Source organism: Barbatula barbatula (assembly GCF_947034865.1).
Source record: "Barbatula barbatula genome assembly, chromosome: 1".
NCBI classification, from domain to species: domain Eukaryota; kingdom Metazoa; phylum Chordata; class Actinopteri; order Cypriniformes; family Nemacheilidae; genus Barbatula; species Barbatula barbatula.
Genome location: NC_136766.1, coordinates 15,816,449 through 15,835,336, shown reverse-complemented (window position 1 = coordinate 15,835,336; position 18,888 = coordinate 15,816,449). Strand labels below are relative to the sequence as shown.

At 41.7% G+C, this 18,888-nt stretch overlaps 1 protein-coding gene across 1 annotated transcript; it reads left to right on the top strand.

The window, feature by feature from the left end:
- The first annotated feature begins 522 nt into the window (after positions 1-522).
- syt13 (synaptotagmin XIII) lies at positions 523-15,957 on the top strand. Its single transcript, XM_079466215.1, has 6 exons — positions 523-1,048; positions 3,081-3,285; positions 3,918-4,055; positions 11,007-11,323; positions 13,788-13,911; positions 14,124-15,957. The coding sequence occupies exons 1-6, from the start codon at positions 881-883 to the stop codon at positions 14,426-14,428; spliced, it is 1,257 nt and encodes a 418-aa protein (XP_079322341.1). The 5' UTR covers positions 523-880; the 3' UTR covers positions 14,429-15,957.
- The last annotated feature ends 2,931 nt before the right edge of the window (positions 15,958-18,888 follow it).

Here is an 18,888-nt window from a genome sequence, read left to right as displayed (position 1 = left end):
TATGGATAATACTGTATGCTATGATGTATTCTGTTCCTTTGTGGTCGTTTGTAAAAGCAAATGGGGTCTGAATATAATTTAAAATAAGTTAAATAATATGTATATTCACTTCTCAAGTATTTTTAACATGCACAAAAGCAAGTGAATAGCATGCCAAAGCTATGCAAGCCCTTCGTTTAAATTAGCATCCAAATCATACAACTATAGCACATGTAATCAGCTAAACTATCAGATATTTTCCAAAAATGATTTGCCATATATTCCCAATTCTAGAAATTGTCTTATTCCTTATAATTGTATTCGTAAAAATGTTTACTTGTTTGAAGTAAATAAATTATATTTGTACAATAGAACTACCCTATTATCTCAATAATTTATTATTTTAAACATTCCAGCATTCTGTATTTATTAGATGCCCTGCTAAAGCACACCCACTGTGTGAAGGTGAGTTCACACAGCTCTGACGTTGAAGATGACGTACATCCACTTTGGTGATAGTGGGGAGGGGTGCTTGGATGCGGTGACAGACTTGAGCTTATTAATAAGGAGGGGATGCCAGCAATCTAAACCCCACCTCTTTTCATCTCTCTCTCTCTCTCTCTCTCTCTCTCTCTCTCTCTCTCTCTCTCTCTCTCTCGCTCTCTCTCCTGTTCTGGCTGAGTTGGTTCCAGACAGAACATTACACACACACATGCTGAATCACACATGCCACTCTAGGTCTTCCTCTCTAGACCAGTTCTACTCTGCATCTGCTCGCTCCTTCTCCTACCTCACCATGGAAGCACATCAGTGAAGTGGATTGTTTGTCCTGTTTTTTCCTGTTCTCTCCTCTGCACCTCATTCTGTGTGTTTGGGTGTCTGCTCCTGGCTGGGAATTCTCATGTCTGCGACAGTTCTGTTAGGGGCAACACTTGGTACTGTGTCTGGAGTGCTGACACTTTGTGGTCTCTCCCTGCTGTGCAAGAGCTTTAAGAAAGGGAAACTTGAGAGAGGGGATGACACGGACCCAGAGAAAGCCAAACCAAGCATCTTGCACACTCTCACGCAGGTAAGAGTCAAACCAACACATGCAGACAGACCAGTATCCAGATATTTAAATACAGACAAGTAAAAAAGCTAGAAATGTACTCAACAGATATTATAAAAAAACTGAATCACAAACAGGTGAGAACCAAGAACATGCTGTACAGACCAAAATGAATGTGCTCTGAGCGGAAGGATGGAAGTGGTGGTTGTATAACACAGGTTACTCAGTCACAGGTTACATTTCAAGTTTTTATACACCAAGAGACTAATTATCTTTTCTGATATGTTTGGAATATTTTTGCTTATCGATTAAATCATAGATCATAGACTTATATTTCATATGTGTATATATACATGGCTGGCGATGGGGCAAAATGCAGGGGACAGTGAGGGAATTTCAAGGGTGGGATGAGTTCCTCTTCTAAATGTAGAGAACCTCAATCTTTTCACCATGTAATAGCCTCTAATTGCAGAATTTTCTGCAGGTTTAAAAAAATATTTCTACAACTAGAGTCATCTCAATGAATCTGGGACATTTCCAACAGTGTATTAATATAAAAAATAAAGTATATATATTGAGAGATGAACAGAGTCGATTCAGATTCTGTTCTGAATCTTCATTTTACAAAATGGTCATACAAATATAACTATTTTAGCAAAAATCATATATCATACACATAAAAATGAAGATTGTTTTTTCTTCTATAATTTCTCTGTGTTAAAGAACATTCGCAAATAACAGGCAGTTCATGCCAAATGCAACCACACAAAGGAAGGTGTCAGACAAGACTGTTATTGTTAGAGTGATATCTAGAGAGCATTTATCAGAGATAATTTGTTTAGGAATTATTTCAACTGACATTTTTGAGATGAACATGTTTATACGTACTCACACACCTCTTCTGTGTCATGTCATTGTATAGCTGCCAAGCTTTCCTTGATCCAGCTCAGAGTCACGACTCACATACATAGACACAAACATAGTCTTAGTTAGACAAATTTTATACAGTCATGAATAAACACCTGTTCAGATCAGAATATCTGTTTGCAGAAGAACAAAAAAAAAAAATTTTCAGCAAATATGTTTTCCTTTTAGGGCTGATCTTTTTAAAGTGACAGCTGTGCCACAGGTACATTGGTTAGTGTTGTCTCAGCTCAAATGTTTTTCTTAAATCAGTAAGTAGAATCTCAGTTCTGTCTTTCAGGGATATGAGCAATGAAAAAAAATCTCACAGAGGCAGACCTGTGCAGTAAATGTTCCTGCTATATCTAGAAAAACATTTAAATGAACACTGCTGGGAGATGAAAACAGAGCTGAGTGCTTTTTTGTGTTGAACTCTAGATTTAATGTAAGGTCATATATTGTAAAGTAGGTGAGTACTCATTGCACCGGTATTAATAATTTATGAGGGAGGTCAGAGGAATATAAGCATATTCTGTCTGCTCCTTTCTCTTTTGGCTCTCTTTCAGCATGATAACTGTTCACTCTGCTATTGATTTTTTCATTCATGCTTGCCTGTGTTTTTCATGTCAAACCCCTAATGAAACCTGAAACTCAGCCAGCAAAAGCACCATTCAGTGTTAAATCTATGATGTTGTAACATGTCCAGGATGTGAGATTAAATAAAAGAAGAATTTCTAATGATGAAGGATGCAAAAGATGAGAAAATATTCAGCTCTCTGGATTTCTGTTAGTATTCTTTTTTATTCTTTTCTCAGTTCCCCTGGCATTAGAAATAAGAGTGAGTAATATTCAGAGTGTTTTCAGTCAGTCCTACATGCACGTCAGGATTTTCTTATTAGTTTTTAGAAAATTGAGGTTTATCAAGGTCAGTCTGTATTCACTGGATATGTTTAAGATAAGTGGTTTTACATCGTCACATCCTCACTACAAAAAGTATCAGATATGGTTAAATACTTAATGGCTTAAGATCTCAAGGGCTAGGCACGTTCTCATTGTTTTATCACCAGTCGATATCTAATCGATCAAACTATTTTTTCTCTAGCTTTTCTATCATTATTTTTTGACCCGTTTCTTCATGTACACATTTCAGTTCAGTGTGCAAAAGTTGACGGAACCGATCCAGCCTCAAGCATCTTTGAAGTTCCCGAAAATATACTGGCCCAAACCTTCCATCCCTTCTCAAGAGGTAATAAACTACAAAGATCATGGAGCTGCCGGCGACACATCTGCTGCCGAGCTCGACACCTGTAACCAGGCAACAGGATGTGATGAGGTCTTCTCCCTCCCGCGGCAAGGTATGGAAATGACAGCTATAATCTAATGAAATATTAAAACAATGGGGGAGGCTATGAGGCATGACCAGCACCAACTGTTTATTTCAGTCCATTTCAACCAGGAGAGGTCGGCTTATTGTACTCAGAATGCATCCATTTTGGTAAATCTAAGAGTGAATTCAACTCTACCCTTAAAAATCTGTTTTTCCACTTATCCACTAATGGGTTCCACTAATCCACTAATGGGTTACTGTGGTGAGAAGGGCAGGATGAGAGGCGTGAGGGATAGGTGCGATATAAAGTTTAGTAGTGGCATGTGTTTATGTTGTTATATTTTGTTTAGATGTTCCCCAGAGGCTTCTGCTAACCTTTTCGTAAGCAGTGAAACCTGCTCCTCATAGTGTTTGACATATATTGATCTCACTCATAGCACACAGCTCCTGTAACAATTTGTAAAGGTTACTTACAATGTATCTGTAATAATGAATAACCGAGGTCTCTCATAGTGAATAGGACTAAACTTCCACCCACCCAGCAGTTACTTCCGCTCTCTAAGCAATTCAACATTTACATTAACAAGAGTTAAATGCTCAAAAACAGAAAATGCTCACAATACCTAATTGATACACTCATATTATTTTCTTGTATTTCAGCCTCTGCAGATGAGACACCCTGCGTTTCTGAGCAAACTGGTGTTATGACGACAAGTAACTCCGTCCTGTATCCCAAATTGCACTTTTCCATCAGCCTGCACAAAGAGAGTGGAGATTTGCACATCAACATTGTTGAGGGTAACCCAATTTCATATATGGTATTGCATACGGTTTCATAGTTTTATAGAGGGGTGCAAAGATTTATGCATTAGACATAATGCATACATAAAAATATCACTGATGTCTAAATGCACTGTTTTTCAGGAAGTGGAAAAACATGTACCTGATTCAACAATGTGTTGTCAAAGTTTACAAGCATGTTTTAACACTTCTTATTGGTGAGATATTTGCAAAACCCAATGATAAACATAGAGGTTAACCAATAATAATTGTGCCAAAAATATAGAAATCACGTAAAAACATGGAGATACAAAGTTTCAGAAGTCAGCAGCGATATGTAAGATAAAACTATCAAAAGTTTTCAGTAGCTTTTTGTAAAAAGTTCCATAGAAGGGAAGGAAGGAGGCGGGAACCGGCGAACATTCCAACAATAAAACTTTAATTAAATAAACAATAAGCACGGAAGTAACTGACCATAAAACATACACACACTAAACATATGTCCGGGCCCGGTCCCCTCTCGTCAACAGTCCTGCCGATCGTCCTTTTAAGCTCCCAATCTCCTCCGTGATAAGATCCGGGACCGGTGCGCGCATAGCTGCTTGCACTTATCACTCACGCCACCGGCTCCGCGTCACGGCTCTCGTCCCGCCTTCCTCACCACACTTTTTTATAGATTTGTGCCAGTATCTGTCACGAACAGATGGAAGACCCAAGAGCAGATGCGTTGGAGTTCAGTTTATTTAATGAAACAAAAAGGCAAACAAAGTTACGCGGCAGTACAGCCGGAGTAATGCGGGAGAAGACAGGAATCGTAGTCGGGCAGGCGTGGGTCGGTCGAGGCGCATACAGTATCCGTACAGGGAGAAGAGAGAGCGAAGTCAAACAGGCGTAGGTCGGTCGAGGTGCGAACAATAACTGGAGACAGATGGCAAACTCTTAGTCGGAACGAAGGATCGGAGAACCGGGAAGACAGCTGTAGAACGGCAACTCCTGAAACACAACCACCAGAACGAGCTGGGGGAAAACAAGATTAATCACAAGACAGGGTACGACCGATTGATGTCCCATAAAGGAAACACACTGGCAACGGAGGAGAGAGTTGAAGGAGAATATAAAGCAAAGGGAGGTAATGAGAAAATCAAGACCAGGTGCGCGAAATGAAGAGCGCGTGAGTGGAAACAGCTGAGCGTGCACAGAAGTGAATGGTAAGTCAAACCTGAACCCTGACAGTACCCCTTCCCCCAGGCGCGCCCCCAGGCGCGCCAGAGGAAAGCGGGGCACGACGGAGGTGGAAAGCCTCAATAAGCGAACGGTCCAGGATGTCCCGGGCCGGGACCCAACATCTTTCCTCCGGACCATAACCCTCCCAGTCGACCAGATACTGGAATCCCCTACCACGGCGCCTAGAGTCAAGCACCCTCCTGACCCTGAAGGCGGGAGCACCATCCACGATCAGGGGAGGAGGGAGGGAGACCGGGGAAGAAACCAGGGGAACATGAGGAGAGCGACCGACAGGTTTGATTTTAGAGACATGGAAGACTGGATGCACCCGGCGAAGAGGACCCGTCAAGCGCAGCCGAACCGCCACCGGGCTGATGACCTTAACGATCGGGTATGGCCCAACATAGCGAGGGGCCAGCTTGCGTGCAGGGACCCGCAAAGGGAGGTCCCTCGTAGAGAGCCACACCCGCTGGCCACAGATGTACCTGGGAGCCTTCCTCCGGTGGCGGTCAGCGGCCAGCTTGGTGCGGTCCCTGGCCCGTAGAAGCGCCTCCCTAGCCCTTTTCCAGGTGAGGCGACATCGGCGAATAAACGCTTGGACCGAGGGGACCGCAGCTTCGGGAGCCTGGGAAGAAAACAAAGGCGGTTGGTAACCGAGGCAACACATAAATGGGGACAACCCAGTAGACGATACCGGCAACGAGTTGTAGGCATACTCGGCCCACGTAAGCTGCTGACTCCAAGAAGAAGGATTGTGAGAGGCCAGGCAGCGGAGCAACCGACCAAGTTCCTGATTGGCACGCTCGGACTGGCCGTTAGACTGCGGGTGAAATCCCGAAGACAGACTGACAGAAGCACCAATCTGTCGACAGAACTCCCGCCAAAAGCATGAGACGAACTGGGGCCCCCTGTCGGAGACCACGTCCTCCGGGAGACCGTGAATCCGGAAGACATTATCAACGACCGCCCGGGCTGTCTCCTTAGCAGAGGGGAGCTTAGGAAGGGCCAGGAAGTGGACAGCCTTAGAAAACCGGTCCACCACCGTGAGGACTACCGTATTGCCGCTGGAAATGGGGAGACCAACCACAAAATCCAGCGCAATATGGGACCAAGGGCGGGAGGGAACAGGAAGGGGTTGGAGCAGCCCGGACGATGGTGCGTTCAGGGACTTGCTTTGGGCGCAGACCGAGCATGCCTTCACGAACCGACGGACGTCCTCCACCATGCCCGGCCACCAGAATCGCTGGCGGATGGCAGCCAGCGATCTTCTGATGCCCGGGTGGCAAACGAGTCTGGAGGTGTGGCACCAACGGAGAACAGCCGCGCGAACCGAATCATGTACAAAAAGTAGATTCGCTGGACATCCCTTAGGGACCTCGATTCCGCTCAAAGCTCGCTTGACGCGATGTTCAATTCCCCACGCGACCCCCCCCAGCACGCACCCAGAGGGCAGGATGGTGTCAGGTGGGAGCGGATCACACAGGGAAGTAAAACACCGCGACAAGGCATCTGGCTTGGCATTCTTAGATCCCGGCCGATACGAGAGCACGAAATCGAAGCGCCCGAAGAAGAGTGCCCAGCGAGCCTGTCTGGAATTCAGCCGTTTTGCGGACCGAATATATTCCAGATTCTTGTGATCGGTCCACACAATGAAGGGGATGGTGGATGCCTCTAACCAGTGGCGCCACTCCCCCAGAGCCAAGCGAACAGCCAGCAGCTCTCGATTGCCGACATCGTAGTTCCGTTCTGTGGGAGACAAACGATGGGAAAAGTAAGCACACGGGTGTAACTTATTGTCACGAGGGAAAACCTGAGAAAGAACCGCCCCAACCCCCACCTCCGATGCATCAACCTCCACCACGAACTGCCGTGTCGGGTCCGGGGTAACGAGAATGGGCGAGGAGACAAACCTGCTCTTAAGTTCCTCGAAAGCCATCTGAGCAGCCGGCAACCAGACAAACTTGCTGTTGGTGGAGGTTAAGGCAGTGAGGGGGGCCGCCACCTGCCCGAAGTTCCTGATAAACCGGCGATAAAAATTTGCGAAGCCCAGGAACTGTTGTAAGGCCCTGCGGGAATCAGGCGGCGGCCAGTCAGAAACGGCCCTTACCTTCTCTGGGTCCATGCGGATCCCCTCGGATGATACAATGTGTCCCAAGAACGGAACAGACTGGCGGTGGAAGTCACACTTCTCCGCTTTAACAAACAGCTGGTTCTCCAGCAGTCGGTGAAGCACCCGTCTGACGTGCTGAATGTGCACCTGGAGAGAAGAGGAAAAGATTAAAATGTCATCCAGGTACACAAATATGAACTTATTGATCATATCCCGCAGCACATCATTAACGAGCGCCTGAAAGACGGCCGGGGCATTAGAGAGTCCAAAAGGCATGACTCTATACTCAAAATGCCCCGTAGGGGTATTAAATGCCGTCTTCCATTCATCCCCCTCTCTTATGCGGACCAGATGGTAAGCATTGCGAAGGTCCAGTTTCGTGAAGAACCTTGCGCCCTGCAATAACTCGAAGGCCGACGACATAAGTGGCAACGGGTACCGATTCTTAACGGTTATGTCGTTCAGTCCCCGGTAATCTATGCAGGGACGCAAGGAACCATCCTTTTTCTTCACGAAAAAAAACCCTGCACCGGCCGGAGACGAGGAGGGACGAATAACACCAGCTGCCAGAGAATCACTCAAATATTTCTCCATGGCTATCCGCTCGGAAGCGGACAAGGAGAAAAGCCGGCCGCGCGGCGGAGAAGTGCCCGGGAGAAGGTCGATAGCGCAGTCGTACTGACGATGCGGAGGAAGGGATGTGGCCCGGGACCTGCTGAAGACCGCTCGCAGGCTATGATAAACCTCCGGGACACGAGCCAGGTCAACTTGTTCATCCTGTAACACAGAAGGAACAGAAGAAAAAGCAGAACCAAGACAGTGAGCATGACAATACACGCTCCACCCAGAAACAAAATTATCTGCCCAGTTAATGGCAGGGTTATGTAACGATAGCCACGGGTGACCCAAAATAAGAGGAACGACAGAAGACTTTAATACAAAGAGAGTGAGCTCCTCACGGTGGTTGCCGGAGGTGATGAGACCTACCGAAGTGGTGGTAAATGATACCGTGCTGATCACCTTGCCGTCCAGGGAGTGGGCGAGAATGGGTGGATGGAGAGGAAAAAGGGGAATCCCCCTCTCACGAGCCCAGGTCTCGTCCACGAAGTTGCCTTCCGCCCCTGAATCCACGAGGGCCGATTCACGGAACGAGTCATTGACACAGGTAAGCACGACCGGAAGAAGGGTACGCGAACCCAGGATGGGGGAGATGGAGGTGCCGCTCGCCAGGACTCCCCTCTTTACCGACGAGCGCTGGCTTTTAACGGACAGGCAGCCGCTTGGTGTCCTTGTCCCGCACAGTAGAGGCACACTCCGTCGTTTATGCGACGCATCTTTTCCTTGGCCGAGAGGCGAAGTCTGCCAAGTTGCATGGGTTCCGTTTCATCAGGAATAGGGGGTCTGCGAAGCGAAGCCCACGGATCCAACTGAGCGGTAGCTGATGACCTGACTCGCTGACGAACCTCTCTCCTCGCATCCAGCCGGATGGCCAACTCCACCAGTCCGTCAAAATCCCCAGGAAAATCCCTGGCATAAATCTCATCCTTGATTTCGCTGACGAGTCCCTCTAAGAAACGTGCCATCAGAGCTTCGGCATTCCAGGCACAAGTGGCGGCCAGGGTACGAAACTCGATCGAATAGTCCGTCACCGACCTACTGCCCTGTCGCAGTGAGGCAAGATGTCGAGAAGCCTCCCTCCCGAAGACTGAACGGTCAAACACCTTGATCATCTCTGCCTTAAAATCCTGAAAGTCGTGCCTGTAGCAAGCCTGTGCCTCCCACATAGCTGCTCCCCACCCGCGAGCCCGTCCGGTAAGAAGGGAAACCACGAATGCCACCTTGGCTCTATCAGAAGAGTAGGTGCGAGACTGTAGAGAAAACACAACTTCACACTGCGTGAGGAATGCTCTGCAAAGGGTGGGCTCACCGTCGTACAATGGTGGGTTATTTATCCGGGGCTCAGGAGGTAGTCCTTGAGAGGTTGCATCGAGCTGTAATGTGTGTTCCATCCGGGACGAAAGATCATTCACCAGAGTGGACAACGCATCCACCGTCCGCTGCGTTGCCGCTATGCCTTCCTGATGATGGCCCAATAACGCCCCCTGCCGCTCCACGGCCGTGTGCAACGCTGACGCATCCGCTGGGTCCATGATGGCCAGTGTGTTCTGTCACGAACAGATGGAAGACCCAAGAGCAGATGCGTTAGAGTTCAGTTTATTTAATGAAACAAAAAGGCAAACAAAGTTACGCGGCAGTACAGCCGGAGTAATGCGGGAGAAGACAGGAATCGTAGTCGGGCAGGCGTGGGTCGGTCGAGGCGCATACAGTATCCGTACAGGGAGAAGAGAGAGCGAAGTCAAACAGGCGTAGGTCGGTCGAGGTGCGAACAATAACTGGAGACAGATGGCAAACTCTTAGTCGGAACGAAGGATCGGAGAACCGGGAAGACAGCTGTAGAACGGCAACTCCTGAAACACAACCACCAGAACGAGCTGGGGGAAAACAAGATTAATCACAAGACAGGGTACGACCGATTGATGTCCCATAAAGGAAACACACTGGCAACGGAGGAGAGAGTTGAAGGAGAATATAAAGCAAAGGGAGGTAATGAGAAAATCAAGACCAGGTGCGCGAAATGAAGAGCGCGTGAGTGGAAACAGCTGAGCGTGCACAGAAGTGAATGGTAAGTCAAACCTGAACCCTGACAGTATCTGTGTGGTGACATCATGACAGGGTCACAGTCTGAACAGAGCACTTGTATAAATCCACACATAAAATCTTGGGTGCAAAATGTTTTACAGAAGGTTTAGTAAGCATGTAAAAAAGATAAAAAAACAACCAAGGATTTAGTGAGAGCGGGGGCCTAAATCCTTGATGTTTCGAGTCTGACGTCATCACGCAGCCATGATTTTTGCCAAGTTTAAGAATCATAGGTAGTTTAGATAGTTAGGATAGTTAGGATTAGTGACAGCCACGAAATATCTTAGTGACAGGCTTGTGTCCGGTCTGTCGCATTCACAATGCGTGTGAATGGAAGTCAATCTAATGAAAAGTGAAGTCTGAAAGTATGCATCAATGCTGTCAAAAAGGGGATGTTTCACATCTTTTTCTTAATATTTAAATTGATTAAAAAGTGAATTTTTAAAACACAAACTACAAAACTGATGATTCTTAGAGGATTTCTGAACTGTATCTTCCTATCATACTACAATCCTTTCATGGTTCAGCCAGGTGTGTCGTGTGTGTGGAGCAGAGGACTCAGATACGGCTGTTTATGAGACTGCAACAGAGATTAAACCAATGTTTGTGAGATATTAAAACACTCTTTCATGCCGCTTAAAGCCTCTTAATCACAGAATTACCATTTCAATAGTTGCATCCGTGGTTGATACGCATCATTATCAGTAATGAGGGTAAATCTGCTTCTCAAAACCTCTTTTCTGCTCACACAGAGAGAATGAGAAAAAAGAAAAATCAATCTTCCTGGCTGAGATTAAAAGGAGTCACAAAGAAAGAATAAGTGACGTTTGGTACTTCTTTGGCCCGATGGAGATTTATGCAGATTGATTAGTCATTCTTCTCCATGTTAAAATTGTAATCCTCTCATTTTCCTTTCTCTCTCCATTTTTATGCAGCGGAGAACATTTTAGTGGATTCAGGATGTGAAGGTTATTTATCAGGGTGTGTGCGTATCTCTGAAGAGCAGAAGCATGCCCAGACAGCAGTCCACAAGTTGGCAGCACGGGTACAGTGGGGTGAGGAGCTAGTGTTTGCTCTGCCCTTGGATGGCACACAGGAACCTGGTGGTCTAGATGGAGAGGTGGCCCTCTCCCTTCATTGCTGTGATCGATTTTCCCATAATTCCACTCTGGGCACAATGCGCTTTAAACTGGCAGATGTGAGCATGATGTTGGACGCTGACTGCTGGGTTGACTTACAGCCACCCAAACAGGTGAGAAACATTCCTTAGCATATTTGGCATCATTGAATTCAGCTTAGAAATACAGCTCACACCAACCATATTCATTCAGGTCTTTTAAAAGACATATAGTAGGTTACAGGCTATTTGAATCCTTCATTAAAAAAACTGGGGGATACACATGTGTCACAAAACTCTAGAATCGTGAAGGAGAGGCAGGACAATGACAGACCCACGTGTTTAATGTGGAGAGTAGCATGGCATTGTTTTGGCTTTTGACATGCCATGCATTCTCTCCGGTGTCTCGTCTCCTTGTTTCTGCGTTAGCATCACATTTGTGTTTCATTCCCCTCACCTGCCCTGTGTAATCCTCCTGTTAGTTTCCCTTAGTGTTGATCCTGTCACCTGCCCGTCGTCCCCATTTGTCATTATTCCCTATTATTAGTGTTCTCCATATAAACTCGTTTGTTTCACTATCCCTTGTCGGTTCATTGGATGTCTTTCTCGTTACCTGCGTTGTGTCACCCTGTGGATTACCACTTACCCTGATTCTGTTTACCATTCCCTAGTCTTGTTTTGTCCCCCTTGGGCATTACATTTACATTTAGGCATTTGGCAGACTCTTTTATCCAAAGCAACTTACATTGCATTATATACATTTATACATAGGTATCTGCAATCCCCTGGGATCGAACCCACAACCTGCGTTGTTAACGCAATGCTCTTACCACTGAGCTACAGGAAAGCTGTGGGAGGTTTTGGTTTGTCATGTTTGTTTTCATGTTTTCCTCATCGTGGGTTTTTATTTTGTATTAATAAAAGTTTATAATTGAACCCTACGTCTAAATGCACCTGGGTTTTGCCTAGCTTTACCTGACAATAGCAGTAAAGATCAATTTCGTGAGAAGAAAGATCGATTTGCAGGTCAAATTTATAGATAAGCAATAAAGACCTAAGGAGGCTGTATCTCTCTCAGGTGTTGGTAGTTTATAACCTAGGAGTAAACAGCAAGTAATTGAATCACAGCTATATGGGCAATACTTATTTTATACTGGCAGATCAAGGAGAAATATATCAATGGACACAGTCTGACCTGTAAAAATGTATTTGTAGGCTAAAGGTCCTCTGACGTAAGGAAAAAAGTGAGTCATACTGGAGTTTGAACACATGCGCACAACTTTATTCTATATTTATTCTATATATATGTTTAAAAAACATTTAGCGGAAAGTTTATTTATATGAACATGTGAGAATTGTATGTTTCCCGTATTTGTGTGCAACATTTCTTTAATGACAATTATAGTCCTTAATAGCTGTACTTTTCTTTTATCAGTAGTTTTCCTTTTACATAGCAGTTAGGCAGCAGGCCAGCTGCCAAAGCTTTCGGACACAGCCACAAACGCATGCATACACAACCGCACCTCATTACGATGAGATGTTGCCATGGTAACACACTTGGTGTGAGATGAAGAGTATATTATGGGTTGCTAGTGTGTTTACCTACCTTTTTCTGAATCATCTTCAAAAGTGCAAAGTGCACATATTGACAAAAATGTAGAAATAGGTCAGATGATTTACAGTGTTGTTTATACTGCGCACAAGAGATGGTCGAGAATAATTGTGGGAGTATTTATTTTTGAATATGTTCTCTCCATCCACACCTTGTGTGCCTCGAATCTCTTGGGTTCCAGATCTCATATATTGGAACACACATTCATTCCACCCACAGTGTTGTCTGAGGAGTTTATGATGTCATAGACCTCCAGAGCTGTGAATCTTTATCTGCGTCATAACACCTCCCAGAGGAGATCCAGTTCCAAGGCACACACACACAGACGTGCCAGGAATGGCTAACTAACTTTAGACTGCAGAGAAAGGGAACGAGCAAGAGAGAGAGAGTGAGAGTGAGAGTGAGAGTGAGATGAAGCCCAATTAAATGAGCTACCTTAGAGAACCTCAAGGTATTTGCCAATTTGTATGTGTGCAATGGGCCAGGCCTATAAGGAAGAAAATGATGCAAATTCCCCATGCACAAAGCTTTTATCTTGTGCATGATTCCTATTCAATTATTCAGAATGAGGCTATTGTTACATTTGTTTTAAAAGCATAATTTAATTAAGAATTCCAATATTTATTTCATTATATATGGCTATCACTATAGGCTAACACCAAAAAACTTCCTTTGATGATTTGTCACATAACTGGCATAATGACGTTTTTGTGTCAGTGCTGATTCAAAAGCACCAGAATACATTTACATTTTGAAAGTAAATGTCACGTTCAGATGATAAAGAGGGGCTGACTGTAGGCAGTGGTGGATTTCTATAAGATCATGACGGTAATGAAATACAATGATTCAGCGTGTTTAATAAATTTTGAATCAGCAACTTTTTGCCCCGAAAAGTTCTCTGTCTGTTCAGTCATAAAGTCCAAGTTGTTTAACTGTGCCAAGAATTTTTTTATTTCATAGTTTCACACAATTTACATTGTCTTACAGGAAGTGACATCATCAGCGGGAGAGCTATTGTTGTCGCTCAGTTATTTACCAGCGGCCAATAGACTCGGAGTGGTTGTAATGAAGGCTAGAGGACTTCTGTCAGACAAACTTAAAGACAACATAGGTATTAATATTAATATGATTAATATGCATTAATATGAAGACAGTCTACCGCCAGCTCAATTTGAACAAATAAAACTGTAATGTAAATAAACGGCTGTTGATGCAAAATAAAAAGACGTACTGTCTTGAGATATAGACCATATTTAACAGTAAGATCAAAATCTTTTGTTGTAATGAACAAAATAGTATTTTTCTCTGTATTTTCTCTCATAGATCTCTCAGTAAAGCTAACTCTGAAACATCAAAATACCAAGCTGAAGAAGAAGCAGACGCGGCGGGTGAAGCACAAGATTAATCCGGTCTGGAACGAGATGATGATGCTGGAACTGCCCAGCGAGCTACTGCCTAAATCCAGCATTGAGTTGGAGGTACTGAACCTGGCCAGCCCCGGCACCCTGCTCCCTCTGGGCCACTGCACGCTGGGTATCCACACCTCCGGCACAGGCCTGCAGCACTGGAAACAGATGCTAGATAATCCACGCAAGCAAATTGCTATGTGGCATCCTCTGTATGCCTAATTTCGATTAATGAAAACCACCGCATTCAGGCACTAGGCCTACCTAAATACTCAATAACTTAATAACTAAGTTCTCTGCAGAGATCGGGGTAAAGATAAAAGAAGACAGTCACTACAGTACTAATATTATTAAACGGTAGTGTAGAGTGTTTTCATGTAAGCAGTACTGCATTTACCTTTGGTGTCGTTGTCAGTGTGTTGTAAATACTCAGTGCTACTATAAATTGGTGTGACGTGGCATCTAATCTTCCAATACAACTGCTAAACACAAAAGGGATTGAAAAGCAAACTTCAACGTGAGGAAATTTATGAACGGGGAAAGGTCAGACCACTGCATCTCACCAGGTTTGACAGATAACTTTCTCATAATTTATCACAAAATAGGCCATCATTAACATTAACACAACAATGGCAACCAATTGTTGAATATAGCTATTTACCCTATACTCATCTACAGCCTATACTAATAATACATCACTTCATTGGCCTAATCTACAGGGTCACATAAGGGCAGCTTTATTTGTCTAAAGGTGCATGGTTCTTAAAATAAAAAAATCTAATATTTGTTTGTGTGGCTTATTCTTCGAATTATCTTGTAAACGTATGACTGAATCATGTTTCTGCAAGCTATATTATTAACATTTCCACTGTGAAAAGAGTCAAGTGTTTTACAGGATGCAGGTTCAGTGATTGTGATGAGAACACTCAGACTGCAAATCTTATTTGGTCAATAAATGAACAGCAAAAAGCGTTTTTTAAATGTAAGTGAACATGATCAAACACAGATACTCACCACAGCTGCTATTTCATCCAAGTGCCAAATCCAAACTGTAAATAGGCTATATATTTTGTGCTTCTTGGATATACACTGACACATGCATAAACAGTAATATGCTAGAACCAAATAGCAGCTCTAAGGGAGTTTTTAGCTCAATAACATTGGATATTTGCTCAAGTATTTATAATGTGTGTTTTACTGTTATTTGTTTTGTGTCATCTGGTAACACTATAATCTTTAAAAGAAACCAATCATAATTTTATTGAATCTGAAATCATCAACTTATAAGGAAGGGTGATGCACTCACATGATGGGTTTTCAATTCTGTGCAATGTTTTAATTTCTGATAATTGATACATTTTCTTCATTAATAGAGAAATTTCAGATATCTGTATAATATTTTGATAGCAAATTCAAGCTTTTAAGATATTTTTTTAATTGTTTCCTTGAGTAGCAATAAACTGAAGCAGGGCAAATTCTTAATGCTGCATGGTATTTCTTCTTGATTTATTTGGCATTATTTATTTCTAATGACATGTTAAAGCTCTCATGATCAAATTTAGAATATTTCTGTATTTGTTAATTTGCAGGCATGGCATAATATGTTTTAATCACTGAAACCTGTTCCATCCATATAACTTATATCCCTCTAGCAATACTGAAATTGGTTCCTACGCTTTTTAAGGCATTGTCGCTGCGTTTTGTGAAAGAAATAGATTTAGTGTGAAATAAATATTCATTTCTCTAAATGTGTTGATTGGTCTGTGTGATTTGTAAAGTATGAGATCAGATATGACTAATCTCTATTGATAGAATTGGTCAGATTACTGTAATTGACAGACTGCACCTCCCACAAGCATACAATCTTGCACGATCCTATTATTGGCGAAGAAGGCTGTGGAAATAAATCTGCATAGTTTACTTTATTAATCTTTTCCCAAAAAATAATTATTGGGAGCAAAACTAATATAGTAGATTGTGGGGGGCCCCCAAAATGTTTTTTGTTAATATATTTGGCCGGAGTAAACATTTTTTTACAACCAAAATATGCAAAGAAAGCAGGTCTTCTCATACTTACCTTTTCTGCTATGTTACTTTTTCAGCTTCTAAAAATATCAAGATTCAAGATTTGTATTTGTCACATACACAGTTATATGGAGAATATACAACAGTAGTGAAATGTAGGTCAGGTCAGCCCCAAAGACAAATATAAATAATGTAAAGATAAAGGTAATATATAGGCTATGTTAGAAGTAAACTGTAAATATTTACATGAACAGGAATGTGCAAGATAATGTGCAAACAGATAGTAACATAAGGTGGTTACTTAGCAGCAACAAATGCAATGCCATATATTGGATGTTGAATGTTCTTAGAGTACAATGAGTGATTTTTTATCATTTTTTTAGAACATGTAAATAACATTACAGAAAAGACAGGCATGCGTAACATAAACTCCAAAGATGATTAAAGAGAGACATTCACAAGACGCCAAATACAAATTCGTAATATCTTACAATAGACATAGCTTTTGAGTTTTTAACAATTTTAAGAGACTTCATTAACAGAATGAGTTCGTTAGAGAAAACCTTGTGTAAAGGAGGAGATTTTGACAATCTACATTATATGAATAAAAAATTTGCCATTCAAGATGATAAAATGTACAAAATTTGAATATTTTAATCATAATTCTCAAAGTAGCAAATAATTTCTTTCACATTCAGTGATATCGTTAGATTAATTTTAACTGAAAAAGTAAAAAAACAATCTTTCCAAAATGACTTTACACTTAGGCAATCAGCAAACAAATTATTTAAAGATTCCTCACAGTTGTTACAAAAGGAACATTCTTTCCCAATATCCATAAAATTAGAAAGCCACATATTAGTTGGATATATTTTGTGTAAAATCTTCAGATGAATTTCTCTTACTTTGTTAGAAATACAAAATTTTTAAGGGAGCAGCCATGCTTTTCTCCAATTAACATCTCTTAAAATGGAATTCCAGTTAAATTTCCCTCTTGGAGTAACTCTCTTTTGCTCGTTAAATACTTGTCTTATATCTTTGTTAGTACATTTTTTATCAAAAATGTATTTACCATTTATAAGGAGATCGTAATCTTTATTTTCAACTTTATAATAAGTCAGGTGGCTGCACATTAAATTAATAAGCCCAGAGGGAATAGCTTTAACTACTACCAAAAATTCTTTAAATTTTATAGGAAAATTTAATTTGGACAAAAAAGAATCATAAGAGTGAATTTTTAAAGATGAATCAAATAAATCACTTAAATACATTAACCCGTGATCCAACCATTTATCAAAAAATAAACTCTTGCCTTTCACTGCAATCAATTCGTTGTTCCATATTTTCATTCTGTGAGGAGAAAAATTATGCACAAAGCACAATTTCCAGGCCAAGAGTGCTTGCTCGTGGAATTTAGACAGTTTTATAGGTAATTTAGATGGTACAAAATTGCAAGTTAAAAGAAATTTAAGACCACCGACCCTCTAAAAATATTATGTGGAATAAAAACCAGATTGAATCAGTACCAATAACACACCTTTTGATCCAATTAATCTTAAAAGTATTGTTCATGTCTACATAATCCAGCATTTCAAAACCTCCTTCAGATTTCTTTCCAACTAATAAAGTTTTTTTAAGATGGTGGTGCTTATTTTTCCAGCAAAAATTAACTAATAATCTATTAATTTCTTTACCAGTAGAATCTTGAACAGATAAAGACAGAGCAGGAAAAAATGAATCTGGATAAATCTTCTACTTTTGTTAATAAGATTCTGCCTAAAATAGATTAATCCCTTCTTAACCAATTGTCAAAAATCATTTTTGTTTTTTTAATCTTGTTATTAAAATTGAGATACTGTCTAATTGTCAAATTTTTAGATATATAAATTCCTAAATATTTAACATATTCTTTCACTGGAATGTTAAACATTGAATATTCAGAAGAATCATGTACTGGAAGAATTTCACACTTTGTAATATTTAACTGGAGACCTGAGGCATCAGAAAAGGCTTGAACTAATTCGATTACATTCTTAATTTGAGTCTATCTTTTAGAAATAATGTTGTATCATCAGCCAATTGTGATATTTTTATTTCTCTATTAAATAATGTTGTACCATGTAAATTTGGATTTTTAACTATACTAATCGCTAATAGTTCCACAACAATTAAAAACAAAAATGGGGAAATTGGGCAACCCTGCCTCACTCCTCTGTTGATGGAGAATCTTCTAGAACTATTGTTCTGTAATATAACGGAACTATTAATGCCTTTGTAAAACATTTTAACAGTCTGAATTAATTTTTTCCCAAAACCAAATGCATGTAAACTCTGTAATAAAAATTGGTGTTCAATTGTGTCAAACGCCTTGTAAAAGTCAAGGAATAAAATGAGTGCATCTGAATTAACAAATTGGTTATAATCTAACAGGTCCAATATAAACCTAATATTTGAACTAATATGACGCTTTGCCATAAAACCAGTTTGAGATTCTCCAATTATTTTATTTAAATCACTCTTTAATCTGGTAGCATAAACTAAGGCTAAAATTTTGTAATCAATGTTTGATAATGTTATTGGTCTCCAATTGTCAATGATCGAGGGGTCTTTGTCTGGTTTTGGAATTAAACTGATAATACCTTGTTTCATTGTTGTAC

What these genes read in the sequence shown, in the direction of transcription:
- syt13 (XM_079466215.1), top strand. Translation starts at nt 881, where the DNA reads ATGTCTGCGACAGTTCTGTTAGGGGCAACACTTGGTACTGTGTCTGGA. An exon ending in TCTTGCACACTCTCACGCAG is followed by an intron (nt 1,049 to 3,080) that starts GTAAGAGTCAAA and finishes TACACATTTCAG; the next exon opens with TTCAGTGTGCAAAAGTTGAC. An exon ending in GCACATCAACATTGTTGAGG is followed by an intron (nt 4,056 to 11,006) that starts GTAACCCAATTT and finishes ATTTTTATGCAG; the next exon opens with CGGAGAACATTTTAGTGGAT.